The sequence below is a fragment of the Symphodus melops genome (genome assembly GCF_947650265.1).
Source record: "Symphodus melops genome assembly, chromosome: 2".
NCBI lineage: Eukaryota > Metazoa > Chordata > Actinopteri > Labriformes > Labridae > Symphodus > Symphodus melops.
This window is the reverse complement of record NC_136692.1, coordinates 26,178,306-26,196,240: the sequence shown is the minus strand read 5'-3', so window position 1 is coordinate 26,196,240 and position 17,935 is coordinate 26,178,306. Positions and strand designations below refer to the sequence as shown.

Genomic DNA, 17,935 nt, shown 5'->3' with positions numbered 1-17,935 from the left:
CCCACTGAGTTGCAGAATATTGAACTAGACTCCCCCATTAGAAAGTGAGATTGCACATTTTAAGGTGACAATGAAACACATTCATCGCTTTTTCACCATTTTATTCATGTTAACACAGACCCCATACATGACATGATAAAGCCTCAACAATCAGGCCTTCATACATTCCCACTTTAAGCTTCTCAAATCATCAAGACTTACACTTAAAAATAGAGACCGAGCATATTATGCTGTATATTTACTGTATATAAATATTCATTTATATTGATTGCCCTTACATGACATTCATCAACAGAATACAAAAATGTTATCGATCATAAAACAGTTTCTTTTTCCCGACCCAAGATTAACACATATCCTGCAGCTGAAAATATAATTGATCCACCAGATGTTCCTCTTTAAAAGAAAGGTTGGCAGATCAGCACAAAAACAAAACAAGACAAACACTTAAATAAAAGGAGTGTGAGATGTTTTCTAAATGTTAGGAGGGAGTAGAAGTCCCCAGCAAGACAAACTTATAACAAATACGTTCCTCTCCTGTCGATCCTGACCACCCAAACTACCATTCTGAATGCTGATGAGCTGGTTGCCATAACAACAGGGTGGCCTGAGAGGCCATGAGGTTAACCCAGAATTGGGGTGATGTGGTCGGAGTGTGTGTGTGTCTGTTTGGGGTTACATGGGGTCAAAAATTTAGTAGAGAAAGAAGCAGAAGCACTACTTCTGTGTGTGTGGGTGTGTGTGTGTGTATGTACATGAGTGTGTATTAAACAGTGTTAGAACATGGGAGTGCTACACCCTGCAGGTTTAAAGTCCATTTACTTAAAGAACACATGAAACCATCTTCAAAACAAATCCTTCTGCGTCGCTGAATTCATGTGGGTTTTATTACTTTTCAAAGAATTGTAGGTAATAAATCAAATTGTCAAAGTCCTTCACAAGCCAGAAAATACCAAAGAATTTTCTGTATTGTCATAAATCAAGAGGGATTATGGGATTTTCTTTGACTTGAGTACAAGTAAATTAAATATCTGTCGGGGTTGGCAGAAATCAAATGTGAAGATCTGTAGATCTGCATCTTAGAAAGTCATGAGGGCATTAGTCACTATATTTTACAGGCCAAATGTTGGACACAGTCCAGATTGTTCACACAGTTTCCAGCAGCCATGATATTTTCATTAATTACCAATTAGCAAAAACACAAACCTCACCCCTTTTGTCAGTGTTTTTTTCCTTATACAAAGGGCAGGTTTATACGTTTATCTTCCTCCTGCAACTTTTCGTTCTTTGGGGAAAAAATAAATCTCTACATTGTACTGCTTAAAAGGAATGAAATAAAACAAACGATGAAATTGCAGATTTGTCAGACTAATCTTCACTACTGCACTACACAACATTGATGAACATTGATAGAGACTTAATGTAGGCTGGGATTTAACGTTGGCAGTGATGGATTACAACACTCTGTGAGCCAATGTTTTGCTCATGTTCAAGAGTCTGCTAAATGATGCATACAGCAGGGAAGTTAAAGAGGACTAATGGCCTACTGGAACTGTAGGGACAATACATCCAATCAGAAGCCTTGCATATGTTAAGTGTTAAGTATACATGACTCATAGTAAGGGAGCTCAAAGTTGCAAACAGCTTTCTGCAGTCCTATAATGTGCCGCCGAATATCACAACTAAAAGCTATCCACTACGAGCAAGGATTCAAACGCCTCTCCCTGTCAACACTTTCAGCTGATCAAAAGATTCGGAAAATGCTGTTTGATAAAGGGGGGAGGAGTGTTGCATTCTTATACAAACACTGTTCAGTGGGTAGGATCAGGTCAACTCTAGCCAGGATTATTTATTAATAGGGTGATGCTGTTGGTGGATTAGGGCAAACACATAATATATCCCCTGTTGTGTCTCCAGACCACAAAGCTGTTGGTCAAAAATAAAACATAGAGTAAGGCTTCTCTAAAGTCGTCTGCTACATCCTGGATACATGGAACACGTGGATCTGGTTAGCGTGTTTCCAAACACACTGAGAAGTAAACAAAGAAGGGAAAACAGGGCACTTATCTGACACATTAGCCACATTTCTGGCTCTATTTGTCTCGTTTATTAGTTTGGATTTGCCTGAATTTCGTCCACCCTCTTTGAGAAGCAGAGAGGAATGAGAAGCATGACTACGACAGGGGTGTCTGTGGGGGAATAGAAAATAGAAATGAGCAATTAGCCAGCCTCACACACACACACATTAGGTTGTCTTCTTGTGGGCTGAATACTGAGCGCACCGCCACTGGAGAGCTCTGTGGGACACAATCTGGTGTTGCATCGGCCAGAATCTGTGGAAAATAGCAGCGCACTGACGCAGCAGCTGTTAATTATTTTCTAAACCGAAAGAACAGGGGACTAGATACTGTTCAAGAAAGGTTCAAGAACATCCAGGCTGAGCAGCCTGGTACTCATGACTCAGAATAATCTTTGAATAAATGCAAAGGAATAAGTGTGAAGAAAGTGACGACAACAAAGAAAAAACAGCTGATGAAGGAGAAGACGAGGAAGCAGAGGCACAATTCATCGCACGCCGTTAACACCCCCTCTCCCCAGCCCCAAAGGCGACTCTACGTCTGATCTAGTCGTCTCCTTGGTGACACAAACACTAATCCCTCATTATGGGATGTAGGCTGCAGCGCCCCGAAGCCCCGTTTTTTTTTTATTCCCATATCACACCACTCCAAACGGAGCAGATTACTGTAATCTGGGAACACTGGAGCAGACAGATTAGATTAAGCTCATTACACACGTAAAATATGGGAAAAGGGGTTAAAATCACCTCAGTTCATTGGTTAAACACACTTCTGAGGACACGCATTCATGCACACACACACACACTTTTTGGTCATCTCTGGACACTACAATGCTCTGTGAGCTAGTGCCAAATGTAAAACTGTACGTTTGAAAGTCAAAAGAATCTGAAAGGAAAGATGGGAAACAGGTAAGGTCTGTCGAAACGAACTTTAAAAGCAGCTTTCTGTCGTGTTAGTCTCGTTTAAGTGCAAATAAGCCTTTCATTTTAATGCTTAAGGCCTGTCCCTTAAGAGTCACTGATTTCATTTGAATGACTAACCGCGAGTGACTCAGGTTATACTGTTAGATTTCAAGACAGAATTGTCAGTTTAGGTCATGCAGTTGTCATGAACATGAGCAGCATGGGCTCGTGCTGAAGGACCTGTAGTGTTTAAGAGAGAGACACGAGATAACAGTACTCCAGCCAAGTCTCCACTGTCCTCCTCTCTTCTCATGCCGTGCGTTTCCTTTTCAAACACTCCAGCTGGAGAAGACAGAGAGGGAGAACGTACGCTGAAAACACACGCACACACACGATGATCAAATCAAAGATTTCCCCGAGAGTGCAAAGAGACCCTCACCTCACTCTCCACCATCTTCAATCTGCCCAGTCCGTCCTTGGCAGCATCCTATGAGGAGAAGGTACAAGCATTACACGTTTACACAGAGGAGGGAAGTTTTTTGGCTATGCCGACACATGGAGTAGACTGGCAGTCTAAACGAAGACATCCTTATACTTTTGCCACTTCACATTAAACACCTTTCTTCCCTGATTCTTGTCCACTCACCCTGTTGCCTTGGGTGGAGAATTTCTTCACTGAGTCAGCAAGTCCTTGTGTTAAACGCTGCAGCACATGTTCATACTCTACACGTGGTGAGGGGAGATGTGGGTTACAGGTGCAGAACGAGAGTTAAAGACTTGTATGTGTATTTATGGTGTGTAATCTGTGTTACCTGTCAGGAGAGCGGGAGAGGCTTTCTCCAGCTGTGATTTCTGCCACTGAAGTCTGTGTGTGACCTCTCTGTGCTGATGGACGAGGTCGGATGGGGGATCCCGTCGCGCCTTCTTGTACTCTGCCAGCTGACAGATAGACGTAATGACTGAGACGAGACCTTTGTGACGTCGTGGGACAGATTCACACCAACAAACGTGAAGACGGGGAAATACCTTTCTCTCCAGCCGCTCCCTGTCATAGCTGAGGAGGCTGAAGCTGTGGAGCTTGTACTGTGGAGGAGAGGTGTTGGGAAGGCTGCTCCTGCTGCTCGCTTCATGTCTGGGCTTGGACCGAGGAGATGGAGCCTGATCAAACAAATGCACAGACTGAGAATTAGCTGAACTGAATCGTGTTAACATATGCTACAATATTTGTGGTTATTAGTGTACCAGCTGTGAAATGCTCGGCTCGAACAATTGCTGCTACGAAGCCAAACGTGTTCATACTTGTTATGAATGGAGAAAGACATGGGATAAAAAAAAGTTTGCTCTCCAAAATCTCCATCCAAATATAACACTACAGTTATCAGTTGCAATTCAATCATTACAAAGAAAGCATTTGACTGATATGAAGGTGCAGCTGAAGCTCATTTGTACCCTCATGATTTGACATCCCAGGTTTTCCTCGTCTTTCGCTGTCTTCATACTTTGGGAAAGGGGATACCACTACACACCTTTTAACCATCCTCTCTTAAAGGCATTCATGGCGTTCGACTCACCCGTTCCTTTTGTCTCTCTGGAGGAGAGAGGGAGGACACAGGCTCGAGAACGAGCCACTTCTCCGTCACCGGCTGGACGTCGACTCCTGTTAAAGGCTCTCTGATCTTCACCCTCACCTCCAACTTGCCACCTGTAGCCTTACGCCCATCCATTACCTACGAAACATTGCGCAACCTTTAAGAGCAATCTGATGTGTATATGTGGGAATGCATCCGCGCTCTGATGGGATTTAAAACTCACCTCAATGATCTCTCGAACATTGCAGTGGTTTTCTAGAGCGTCCAGCTTCAGCTGAGCAGTCCCCACGACTTTATCATTCTTAAACAGGCCTCTAAATACGGAGGGAAAGAAATCATTGTCGGAAGCATCATGGACAAGCCGTTTAAAGCAGAAATCAAAGCAGTCGGAGTTTGTACCCTTTGTGCAGGACTTCAAACTTGATGCCTTTGGATTGGACGACCCGTTTGAAGCCTCGGTGAGCGCGGTTTATGTTGAGTTTGAACTGCTCTTTAAACTCTGGACTGCTGGTGTTCTTGACTGTGCTGGTCTTGTCCCTCTGAGCCTCTTCCTACACACGCAGAAGGGGATGCTTTAAAGCACAGCGATATAAACAAGAGGTACATTTGCATAATGTCGTCAGTGAGTGTGGACAATTTCTTACTGCACTGGGGAAAGGAAACTCAAACTTCACACTGGCATCCAGATCGTTTGGTGAGACACCTGACGGCAGAGACGTAGGTGGAAGTCAACACACATTAGACACCTCAGTGTCAGGTTATTTCAAAGACACAGACCTGCTGTCAGTACCTGAGGGAGCCGGTAGATTGATGCCTCTGATGATGTACAGCATCAGCTCATTGGGAGTGAGGTTAGGGTGGATCCTACAAGACAAAAGAAAAAGGCAAGATCAGTCAGAAACAACAAGCAGCAACAAGTCAGCGTCAGTGAGAGCCAAACAATCGGCTCAATGAGTCACTGCCAGAGTCACCTCGCTGGAAGCTTAGTGTGATACTGGAGCAGAGCCAGAGTGAGTCACAGTGAGTCACCCTGAATAATCTACTAACTCTGTGTTTTAAAACAGACGTCTCAATGTGTTGACAATCTATAACTCTTCCTAAAGTGAAGAAACGAATAAAGACGACCGCACTGACCCCGAAGGCTGCTGTGTTGTGACAAATCAGGAGGATACTAACTTCACAAACTGCTGCAACCAGAGTAGTTCATAAAAGATAAATACAAGTCAGAAGTAGTTCCTCCAATCAGACAGTTTTTTACATTTCAGACAAAACTTAAAAATATAGGTGAAGGTTTGAAATCAAAAAGACATAATGGTGTCCTTTGTTTATTTACTGACAGTGATTAGGGTTCATCTCAAGTCACCATGAATATTTGTAGAATATCTGACAGTAACAGATTACATGTTGCTTTTATTGAGTGTATATCTCATTATTGCAATTATTGCATACATCCTGAATGTACAGCTGCTATGTAAAGTCACCATCAGTCGTAACTCATCCCATTCATATGATGACATACAGTAGGGTTAAGTGTCACTTTGCACGAGGACATATTGGACATGCTGAGGAAGGAGCTCTTGCATTTCTCGAGCTGCTTGCACGGCTCAAAAGTGTCGACTTCAAAACTCATCGAGAGAGCAGATATTAAACTTTGGGTGAGGAATATGTTGGTTGCTAACTTGAGAGTGTTGAAGGTCCTCTCCTCCGTGCGGCACTTGGGGACTGGCTGTCCTTTAGCGTGGGCATTCTTCAGTATCTCAATGTTCTTCATAGTTTCCTCACAAAGCTTCTCAAACCTGAGGAGAGAGACGACGTTACTCACAGAGGCTCAAAATCTCCTCATGTGGTGAGGTTGTTCACGTCTTGGATTACATAAATACATGAAGGAGCATCATCTGTGAGAAGAAAATACTGTTTCATGGCGACTACAATTTAGTTTTTGTATATCTTTGTATATATTCAGAAAATCCAGAATTTCGACAAAAAAACAAAAACAGAAAAGGTACAAATGTCGACAGTTATATTTAACAATGTCAACAAAATAATTCATTGCGAAGTAACCTAGCTTTCCATCAACTAATATTACCATCATGGCTGCAGGTCACGTGTGTAACATTCACATGAATAACATCCAATAAGAACGTGTCTTACTTGAGAGCCTCAGCCACACTGCCCAGTTGTGTAAACTGTTGAGAGTAGCCCAGACATTTCTGTAAACAGAGAGACACAACAGAAGAGCGTGTGGGCATGAAAACAGACAACAGCCAAAGTGAAGAAGATCCTAAACTCAGAGAGAGAGAGAGAGAGAGCGAGAGAGAGAGAGAGAGAGAGAGAGAGAGAGAGAGAGAGAGAGAGAGAGAGAGAGAGAGAGAGAAATGACATGTTCAGATGTAATTAAACTGGTGGTTTTTAAACTGTACATACATGTGTTCCTATTCTTATTCCTGCACATTTTAGGTAAATTGTTTTTGTATAGGTCTAATTTTTTGATTGCATGGGTTTATTTTTGATCTATGTAGAGCGTTCTTTAAATCTTTGTGTGGGTTCATGTATGCGAGGGGCGACAGCGGCCGTTGTTAAATCTAACAAATGTTTCATGTCATGCATGTTTTTGGAAGCTGCTACTGGATGCTTTGAATTTCCCCTCAGGATTAATAAAGTCTTTATCTCTGTATATACTGAGGTGGACAAAAGGAGAAATTAGAGTTTTGTGCGGACCTCGTGCTGCTTCCGCATGAGATCCATGAGGCCGTGGTACTGTTCACTGGAGCGTGGGGAGAGAGGGGAGGAACGCGAGCGAGACAGGGAGTAGTCCTCCTCACTGACTGGAGCGCTGGGAATCTGCCAGGAAAGAGAAAAATACAAATGTGAGCAGAATCAAATGTGGTGAAATAAAGAATAATATTTAGAAATATTCAACTTAAAATAACAAACCCTAAATAACCCGAGTATTCAACTCTCCTTACTGTTCTGAGATGCCCTGAAAGCCCATGCTCATAATCTGGAACCAGCCGCTTTATAGAACCTCTATCTGTCTTCTACAAACCATGAATATATGTTTCCAAACTGCTCTGATACTGTGCCGACAGACAGGAAGATAAACTAACAGAGGCACAAGCATAATATTCTCTGTGTCAGAGGGAAACATGCGAGAATAACACACGAAATTAAAGTGAGGAGAAATGAAAGACAGTCATGTGGGATAAGTGGAAGCAAAGGTAAAACAGAATATGCAGACCAAATCACACACACACACACACACACACACACACACAGGTGGAAACACACACACACAGGTGGAAAAACACACACACAGGTGAAAACACACACACACACACGGGTAGAAACACAGGTGGAAAAACACACACACACACGGGTAGAAACACAGGTGAAAACACACACACACACCCGGGTAGAAACACAGGTGAAAACACACACACACACACGGGTAGAAACACAGGTGAAAACACACACACACACACGGGTAGAAACACAGGTGAAAACACACACACACACACGGGTAGAAACACAGGTGAAAACACACACACACACACGGGTAGAAACACAGGTGAAAACACACACACACACACACGGGTAGAAACACAGGTGGAAAAACACACACACACAGGTGAAAATACACACACACAGACACACACACACACAGAAGGTGAGACCAAGACGTGCACAGAGGTGTTTTGAATTCACCCTGCCTTTCTATTTCTGTCAAACTTTGTGTTTATAAACCCCCCCCCCCCCCCACACACACACACACACACACACACAGGGTTATACATGATTATATTTTTAGAACCTTGGTGATATCAACAGGTAGGCCGGACTTGGCAGCTGTGACCATGGGGTCCAGTCCCTTTGCATGTCTGAGGTGGTTTGCCGCTCCACTCATGTCCTATGAACACACAAATAAAGAAAGGCATCAGTTGAACCACAGCAGCACAACAACACAACATGAAATAACACACAGCTGTAATAATAGCAGCCAGGATCTGTCGACTGAAACAATGAAAAAAAAAGAAAAAAAAGAAAAAGAGTGTAAAAAGTGCAAAGCTTACCTTCATCTGTTTGGAGCGCAGCGCTGCACGCAAAAAAGCTTGTCGCCTTAGCAACAGGAAATCCACTTGCTGCTGAGCTACAAAGATAATTAAGAAACATAGAGCTGAAACTGTGCCTCAGGTAACACTCGAGCACTCTGTATGACACTTTAGTGCAGGCAGACAGACAGGCAGGCGTGTATGCCAGCTGCACGGTTAACATACCTTTCGCTCCCAGTTTTACAGATGCAGAGCCGCCAGGGGCCTGAGGAGCCGGAGACTTTGCTTTCTGTGTGGGCGGACGCATTGCCGGCTGTTAGGACAAACATATAAGGTTGTGATTATCAGTCAAGTACAAAGACACAGATTTAAAGACACGTTGTGGTCTTCTGAGGCTGCAACCACTTGAGACATTTGTTGCACATTTGTAACTACACTTCTTTTAAACGTGTTGCAGGCATCCAACTCAAATTGGGCATGTTTCCCTTTTAGAGAATAATTATTGGGCTTTCATGCCTTCATTAGGACAGGGCAGTGGATAGAGTTGGAAACCAGGCAGAGAGAGAGAGGGGGGGGGGGAGAAAAACAGAGAGAGAGGGGGGGGGGGGGAGAAAGAGAGGGAGAGAAACAGAGAGACAGAGAGAAAGAGAGACAGAGAGACAGACACACGCTCTGAGGATTATAGCCTCTGCTGTCGATTGCCTCTAGGCCCCCGGTCCCCATCATGTTCAGAAATGAATGGGATAACTTAAGCTAAGTGAGGTAAGGTAACTATATTGGTACCGTGAGGTCAATGTGGCTTTAGGGGGGTGAGTCAGCCTTTAACACAGACAATCAACAGCACAAAGCATGACACAGTGAAGACAGTGCTCAATACCAAAACGCGTTGAGGTGCACCTCTAAAACATAAAGGACAAATCATGGACGAAATGGAGTTGTGTTTAAATGGCTAAGTCTTAAAGAAATGTTACAGAGACTACCAGCTGAACTATCATACTTCATTGCCATTGCAGGCAGAGTGGATATAATTGGCAGGCGCTGCAGGAGAGAAATTCAAAACCAACCACAGAAGCTGGCAAAGCCTCCAGTAAACAAAGAGGTAGCTTTGGTTGAAAGAACACCAATCACATCTCTTGGCTCCTCATTAAAACACTGACCATTTGGTAAACCCTTTTTGCTTTTTTTTACCTTTGCTGTCTCTTTTTGTCCCTCCTCATCTTCGTCCTCTGCGTCGGCATCCTGATTGGCTATTTTCATAGCTGTTTCTAGGACGCCCATGAAGTTCTGCTGGCCCCCCTCTGAGCCTTGAAGTGGTGGACAGCCTGGAGGGGCCAAAACACAAACATGATGTACTGTAGCTATATGAGGGAGCTGGAGTCCTGAAACAAACCTGCAGAAGGTTACCTGGTGGCACGGGTAGATCGGACAAGCTGACAGGTCGTCCAGCTTTGTGGGCTCGGATGGCATCTTGGTATTGCTGATTGGAAAATAATGAGAATCAATCATTCAATTCATACTTATTGGGCCTCTGTTATCTATAGACTGCTAGTTCCTTTGATAAACCTCCTTTAAATCCCCTGTAAGGACGTTTGTGTTGATTTTGGCGACCCCTGTGGACAGAGCCGTCTCTCCTGTCTCTTTGTTGATTTCATCCTGAATATGTGTGGCGTTATCTTTAAAACAAAACATGTCGTCCTGCCTTCCTGTAAGACTCAAATGCTGCTTTCCCGATTTCAACGTCTCCAAAGCTTTTTTTTTTTTTTTTAACACATGTAGCGAGTCGCTTCATAATCCTTGTTGCCCCTGCCAACCATTCCCTGCACTTTTCATCTCGAGGCCAAATGTCCTTGAACTTTTATTTCCCATTCACACTTTGTGAATGTGTACGAAACACTCTGCTGTAAATGCTTTGAATTGTCCCGTTCACGTACAAATCCACAAAAAATACAACTGTAACTCCACAGTGTGAGTTTGATAAAGTATTCAGACACGTTACAGTCAAAGTTCCATCTTCAGTCTAAGACTTCTTGAAGGTTAAGATACATGTTTTTAACACGTTTTATGACCTCAAATTATAAATATACTCCTTTCTAATCTAAGACTTTTAAAGATTGTTTAAGGATCCACAGCAGCCCTGGATAAAACCTGTGATTAAACAAATAAAGCTCAACCAATAAATCTTCCCTGCCGACCGCAGGAACCACAGTCCATTCAGCAGGAGATGATTCAAAACAAAATAAAGTTGGGTCTCACACCAGTTATTCAGACATGATACCAGCAAACAGCAGCACGGGGCCAAAAAAACAAGATGAACCCAGAGATGTGTTGTCTTTGAGAACATGTAATGCCTCCTTCGATTACTTTCAGCCATGAGTGTGGACCACACATCCGTCTCAGGGGAAGAAACGTAGGAACAGAGAAACCCTTTTGGTGTGTACCTTAGCTATGCGCTGGTGCATGCGAGCCTTTCGATCATCTCCTTTGGTCTTGGCTCCCTCTGCAGCTGATTTGTAAACGTCCATCCTTTGCTGCAGGGCTTCAGCCAGACTGGTGGGAGCGGGCAGATCTTTAAAGGAAACACACACATACACACAAATTGACATTGCTGTCATCCGCCGTACACTGTGCTTTTCTCAACAACTAAAAAACTAGAAACGAAGCCAGCGCTAACGGGGTCTTACCCGATGTCGACACCTGGGCATGTGCAGCGGGGGCAGCAGGTTTAGAGGAAGACTGAGGAGGAGGAGGTGCACAGTGTTCTGCTACGACTTCTCCTGCAGATGATCACACAGCAGGGTCAGGGTGGATTATGATTCGTAAACACGTTTGAAAATAAATAAAATCCAGCCAGCACATGAAACAGCATCAGAAATCATCACACATCTGGAAATAGATCCGAAATAAGATGTTTTATTCACCAAGTGGGACTTTGAACTTTTAAAGTTCTTCAAGTGACAAGTTATTAAAAACTATTTTTACACTTCAATGTTCATGAGTGAGTCAGTCCACTCTTTGTTTATATCAAAATGACAGTGTCTTTTTGTTGTATTCAGGGATCATACATTTCTTCCATTTAGATCAAAGATCAAGATAAACGTTCAAGATTTGTATCATTTCATACAAGAAATCGAGGGCACCTAGTTTAAAGTGGATTAAGCAACACACGATATTTTAATGGACAACAGTATATCACTTTTTCTTTGACCTTTTTTTGCCTTTATTTAGAGAAATCAGACAATCGGAGAGAGAGCGAGAAAGAGAGGAATGTCATGAAGGAAAGGAGCCCCAGGTCGGATTTGAACCCGGAGTCTCCTGGCTGGAGGACGCACACCAACCACCAGGCCACAGAGGTAGGTAGCCATTTTTAACTTCAGATTCAGCTGCAGCTGTTATTGGACTACGACTGCACTACACTTAACTGTGCAGTTACTGAAACACAAGCCACAAACGCAGCGTTTTTGTAAGTTGCACACACTGACCAGGAGGCGGAGGTAGTGAGCTCAGGTCTACAGGTTCATCTCTGTCCACAGCTTCCACCAGCTTGTCGAGCTTCTGCATAAAAGGGAGTGCAGTGTGTTCAGGGTTTCACTTTGTTTCCAATCTACTTCCAGCAGGCTCACTGATGTAAGAACAGTGAAAGTGGTTGTGTTACCTTGGCGGTGAGGTAGTGCTGTTTGGCCAGGTCGATGTCTCCACTCTGCTTGGCGTGTATGGCAGCCATCTTATACTCCCTTTGCCTAGACAACACTGCCTGTTTCAGCTCTGAGTGAGGAGAGAGAGAGAAGAACAGGAGGGTTTGAATGGTCACAAAGAACAGCCATAACGTCATGAGTAAGTGTGAGTAAACAGATCAGCCATCAGGTCTGACTTAGGGCTCTACATTTCTAGTTTTTGTTGACATGGTCACAAAGGTAATAATTTAACTTGAAATGTGTAAACTTATCCCTGCTGAAGTGAGCATCTAGAAGTTTCCTAAGTGTACAATTCATGGTAGTGTTTGTTTAATATGTCAACAGTTAATAATGGACAGTACATTCACCTCTCAATGATGACCACACACGTCACCATAGTGATGTCTGATCAGTTATTGAAGCGACAACATTGAACTCAAACAACATGTCTACAGACCATGCTGGATGGAAGGATCATAAGAGACAATGATTAGTTTGAGATCAGAATGGAAAGTGTCTTTCGGGTTATCTATTAAACAGCAACTGCTTTCTGAAGGTTTCCATGAAGTATCATTATAAGATAACAAACAGTCACTGAATCCCTTTGCTGTGTTGTGTTTATTCAATGATGTTTCAAACCTTTTTCAGTCAAATATTGAGTATTATATTCACAATAGAGTGAGCCAGTATCATCATGTATAGGGACAGATCTGATATCAGTATCGGGTCTGATGTTGACCTTATTTACATGACACAAAACTCGGATAGATACATCTGTAATCCTTTATTTACTCTCAAAAATCTGTTAAAGGCAGCGTGTCCTCCAGGCTCTGTCTAATCAACTATCAACCTACTGAACTGTATATACTAACAGTAAACAGCACAGACAGAAGGTACTGTCTCCTGACAGACTGTGTCGGCACTTTGCAATTTGGATGCACCACTGATCACACTGAATGTAAAAACAAAGACAGCGGGCATGACATCACTTTTCAGACCCTTTAACTCGTTCAGTTGTCTTCTTTACTGAAGAGCTTGATGAATGCTTTATCACATTTAGTTTGTCCCCTAACTTGTTCTAAACTCTTTTTCTTTGCAGCCTTTTCAGCTGCCGTCTTTCTTTTATTGTCCTGTTGAGCAGCGCGAGTGGCTACATGTAAGCAGGACAGTTGTGATTCAAGCTGAGCTTTCTTTGCACTCCTCCGCTAGACGTGGAATAATTAATTAGTAAATATTTATAAAAAAATATAAATATTGTCTGAAGTGTACACACAGGGAGCTAGGGAGGCATTTTATTGGTCCTTTCCATGCAGACCTCACAGCAGTGATATGTCAGAGTTTTTAAAGGTTCCATATTCTGACCTTCTTGGGGTTCATATATCTGATTTATGTGCCGACCAAAGTACGTTCATAGTACCCAACATTTGAAAAAAGTGTCTGTTTTCATGTACTGCTCCATGCACCGACTGGCCGCAGCGTACGTCAGTGTGTCTGCCATGTTGGGAGGGTCATTGGTCAAGACTTCAGCAATGATGCCGCGTCACTGCTCTGCTTGGGGTTGTCAAAACCGGCAAAATAGTGACAATCGACTGCGTGGAATTACCTTCCACACAGATAGGAATAACTTGTGCCCTAATATTCATTGTACATAAATGTCACATTGTATAAATAAATTCTTTTGCATATTTTTGTCATGGGCTACATCATATTGCTGCTCAATAAGGAGAGTACAGCAGTCCCAATATCCAATGTGCAAACGTCCTCTATTTCTTTAAATATTCTACATCAACAATTCTAAAAATATTACAAATGAATGCAATGTTTCTTCACAGTCACGTAAATGTATATTTTCGTGGTTTTCTTCAGGAACACGTCGCTGTCGCATTGACTTGTTTAGGTTGACAGGGCAGACTTGACCCTCACAATATAGCGGCCGGACACAGGCTCTTCAGCGTCTAGTTTATGTGTCTATGCTCACATCGGCCTAGTCTGATCTTATTGGTCGGCTGTACCGCTCTGTTGTAATTGGTCAGCCGCTCAGCACGGATGTCACAAGCTTGGTCTTACTTCAATGAGCCAATGGGCTTTTTAACAGTGACATCACACTGGCAAGACGTCACACCGGCAAATTTCATTCGGGGGGGACCAAGCATTGCAACATGCAGCTACTGCTACAGCTAACAGGAGGACGGATTTTAACTCAGACAGTTTTAACAAATACAACAAAAAGTGTATGCTGCATAAAATGACCAAGTCTATCTTTAAATAGCAAAGAGAAGAAGCACTCTGGAGGTGACGGTGTGAATGCTTACCTGAGTGCTGCGTGTCCGGCTGGCTGGGAGTAAGGGGAGAGATGGCAGGTGTTTCTGGAGTGATGGCTGCAGCAGGTTTTTGGGGCAGGGTCAGATGGACTGGCTTTGTATTTGGAGCTGCTGGTGCAGCCTCCCTTAGTGGTTTCTGGTTTGTGGGAGGAGAGGGCACCAGCGTGGGCTCTGGTACTTCTCGTTCCTTGATCGCCTCAGACTCAGATGCTGCGTTGGTTTTCCCACCAAGAGCAACAGGAGGCGGGATCTCCTCCTCATTGATTGGTTTTCCCTTCTTTACAGATGTCAGCATGGACTGCAGAGTCTGAGGTGAAACGAGAAGGCCAACAAGAAGGTATGTTTTACATCAAAGATATTAATTCTAAGAGTGTAAGTATGGTAATCCACTAGTCCTTCTGCTGCATGCAGATGATATAGTGATCTGTGTATCTGTCAGGAACCCTTTGTAGGTTTCTACACAGCTCACAGTTTGGTTTGACAGCTATGAATCAGACTTAACATTACAAATAAATTGTCTGTTTGCTTTTCTTTCAGAGCTCAGTTCTCATTAGAAGTTAAATGAGTGGACAGTAAACGAATGTTCAATGTAATGAGAACAGGTTCAGGAAGTAAAATATCTCAGCTTTGTGTCAGATTCCCACCTAACATCAGAGAAGCAGGAGAAAATGTTGAGCAGGACGGCAAACAAACATAAACACATTTAATCTGTTAGAAACTGTCCAGACCATTTCATGCTGCATGAAGAGTGACGCGTTTTGTTTAGATTATTTTCATTTCAGTTTTTCATTTAGGTCACCGGGCTGGTCACAAGCAGCACCTACAAAAAACAAGCCTCCGAAGATGATGTTCAGGTTGAATAACTTCTAATTATTCACTTACTATATACCTACTTACATTTAATCTTTTATTTTAATGAAGTCATATTAACCTTTATCTTTTTTTGTTTTAAAATGCCACCATTTCAACCTTCACTTGTTTCTTTTAATTGAATCATTATTTATACATAATTTTGCCTCATGTCCTTTTTCTTTTTTTTGGCCAATTTTGTATTAACGTCATGTTGCTAATCACCTTTGGCTATTAGCTTGTAGTGTGTGGTATCATTTACGTTTGTCATACTTCACCATCACCATAGAAATAAATAAATAAATAAAACTCTTTTACCTTTAAGCCACGGTCATATCTTCGAACTTTGCTGGTCTCCCCTGCAGCCTTAGCGTTGGATATGGCTGTCTTATACATTTCAATGCGCTCCAATAGTTGGGACTCCACCCCTGTAGCTCCACTGGGAGCAGAAGGTGGAGAAGAGTGGGAGGTGACGTTCACTTTGGGAGCACTCGGTGTGACGGCAGGAGAGGTAGAAGCAGGAGTTTCATCCTCATCATCCTCGAGAACCTCATTCAGTTCTGCCTATAAATGGAGAGACAGAAAAATGTTGCAGGGACAAGATGGATAATTAAAACAATTTATTAACTGTTGTTCTATCAACTTAATGATTCTCATAGTTGGAACCATGAGGTCCCGGGACGAGGGGTCCAAAGTTTCACAGCATTTATTTGATTTCTAAAATAAACATTGTCAATAAAATAAATATGGCCATAAGATATTTTAGACCAGAAGGGGATGTTCTGATTTTGTTTTTCTTTACAAAACAAAGATATTCAGTTGACCAACATAAATTACAAAGCAAAACTCAAATTCAACAGTTTGGAGAAGCTTTGACTTAAAATTCTTCTTTGGATTAATTACAAAATAATGCTCGATCACCCAATCACTGAATCAATGCATTGTTTTCGTTCCATAAAGAAAGCAATGTGGGTGTATTACCAGCAGATCAGCATCATCCAAATCATCATCATCCATATCCCCATCATCATCCAGGTCTTTCATACAGAGGGCTGCCATCTGCTCAATTTCAGCCATGGGAACAGGAGCTGAGTAAACACACATCAACATGTTCACAAGATTATACGGATGAAACAGAAACAGGAATGTTGTGTTTTACAGATTTGACAGAAAAATAAAGGACAACATCTTACCTCTGCCATCACCTTTCTTCCTCTGTGCTCCCCCTCCTCCTCCTCCTCCCACCAGATTCAGCAGCTCTGCTTCCAGATCTTCATCGTTTCCATCGTCGTTCATCCCTCCATCCGGAGACAGGTCAAGGAGCAGGCCCATCTGGCACACAGAGAGACAGACAGACAGGTAGAGAGACAGGTGGACAGACAGTCAGACAGGTAGACAGGCAATGAGACAGACAGGTGGACAGACCGACAGACCTACTCATTCACACCTTTTTGTTGACTTAACAGGACAGGTTATCATTCACACACTAAAGCTGAAAGGTGTTACCTGTTTGGCTCGCGCGGCCCCTTGACCCCGGGAGGGCGGGTTTCGACTCCGACTCATGGTTACTATGGTTACCCGAGAGGTAATGAGAGTGTCAGTCGATTAATTAAGAAAAAAGAAGACCAGGAAGACGAGGAAAAAGAAAAGAAACATGATTACTGACAACGTAATAAAAGTGCGTCGGTGTGTACTCAACATCGACTACAATAGCAGCAACTTCTGCTGTAATGTCTAATAATATTAATCTGAGTCAAATGTTAGCATACAGTCCATTTGTACATAGCTCTTTATTGTTATGGTGTGTTGTTTACCTCGTCGGATTGGCGGACCGTGTTGTTAGTTTAGCAGCTCGTCGGGTCGAGAGTCACTCAGACGGAACAGGAGAAAAAAAACAAAACACTTTCAAGCACACAGCTGTTTTCATCGATTATGTCGAGCTATCAAAACATCCACGGCAAGCTGAATTTACTTCCTACATGGTGTCTCCCATAGCGACGCAAATCCCGCTTTACGGCTCGAGGAAACACACCCCATTGTTGACGTAAAACACCGACGTCATCATAACGTCAGGTTGTCGGCGCAGGTGGGTGGAAAAAAAAACTTAAGTCGATGTTTAGCTGTCTATCAGAGTCAACCTCAACAGCACACATTTGTTTTATGAAGCTCAGGACGTTGACTCAGTCTGAAAACTATGTCGTAAACTCATTATTTATTATGTCAGTGAAAATGTTTGCTAGCTAGCTCCCTCCTAACTTGTGTGCTCTTTTAAATATTATAACAGATGAAAGGTGAAACAATGCCAAACTGAAATATCAACCAAAACTAAATACATTATTTGTCAAAGACCTCTGGTATTAATGTTTCTCTCTGTCTTGCCCTGTTTATCAGGAAGTGTTTTTTTTTGTGTCTGTAGGAAGAGAAGATGGCCAAAGGAAAAGGGAAGATGCAGAATAGTGGTAATAGAGATGTTACT

At 42.7% G+C, this 17,935-nt stretch overlaps 2 protein-coding genes across 8 annotated transcripts in view; one reads left to right on the top strand and one right to left on the bottom strand.

Annotated features, from left to right (window-relative positions):
• LOC306820013 (uncharacterized protein) overlaps nucleotides 1–17,935 on the top strand; it is an 88,929-nt gene that overhangs the window by 66,173 nt on the left and 4,821 nt on the right. For 2 of the 6 annotated variants that reach the window (XM_079337648.1, XM_079337646.1), the window contains exons 1-2: nucleotides 17,463–17,545; nucleotides 17,876–17,918. In XM_079337648.1, coding sequence (XP_079193774.1) covers nucleotides 17,885–17,918 — 34 coding nt within the window. In that variant the 5' untranslated portion in view covers nucleotides 17,463–17,545; nucleotides 17,876–17,884. Of the gene's footprint in view, nucleotides 1–17,042; nucleotides 17,138–17,462; nucleotides 17,546–17,855; nucleotides 17,919–17,935 lie in introns of those variants that run through there. The other 4 variants (XM_079337643.1, XM_079337644.1, XM_079337647.1 and 1 more) reach the window with 4 other exon arrangements.
• cc2d1a (coiled-coil and C2 domain containing 1A) lies at nucleotides 85–17,400 on the bottom strand. Of its 2 annotated transcripts, XM_079337636.1 has the most exons (28): nucleotides 17,274–17,400; nucleotides 16,966–17,027; nucleotides 16,653–16,791; nucleotides 16,441–16,547; nucleotides 15,778–16,023; nucleotides 14,602–14,917; nucleotides 12,271–12,380; nucleotides 12,098–12,170; nucleotides 11,300–11,392; nucleotides 11,057–11,184; nucleotides 10,023–10,095; nucleotides 9,807–9,940; nucleotides 8,844–8,931; nucleotides 8,640–8,716; nucleotides 8,381–8,476; nucleotides 7,288–7,410; nucleotides 6,721–6,779; nucleotides 6,249–6,365; nucleotides 5,360–5,433; nucleotides 5,214–5,272; nucleotides 4,969–5,120; nucleotides 4,793–4,883; nucleotides 4,552–4,707; nucleotides 4,007–4,138; nucleotides 3,793–3,919; nucleotides 3,627–3,703; nucleotides 3,420–3,467; nucleotides 85–3,322 (listed from the first exon to the last, which is right to left on the bottom strand). In XM_079337636.1, exons 2-28 carry the CDS (start codon nucleotides 17,020–17,022, stop codon nucleotides 3,290–3,292), a joined length of 2,985 nt encoding a protein of 994 aa, XP_079193762.1. In that variant the 5' UTR covers nucleotides 17,023–17,027; nucleotides 17,274–17,400; the 3' UTR covers nucleotides 85–3,289. The 2 variants fall into 2 exon arrangements, with proteins under 2 accessions (XP_079193762.1, XP_079193761.1); XM_079337635.1 differs by having other exon boundaries at nucleotides 3,793–4,138.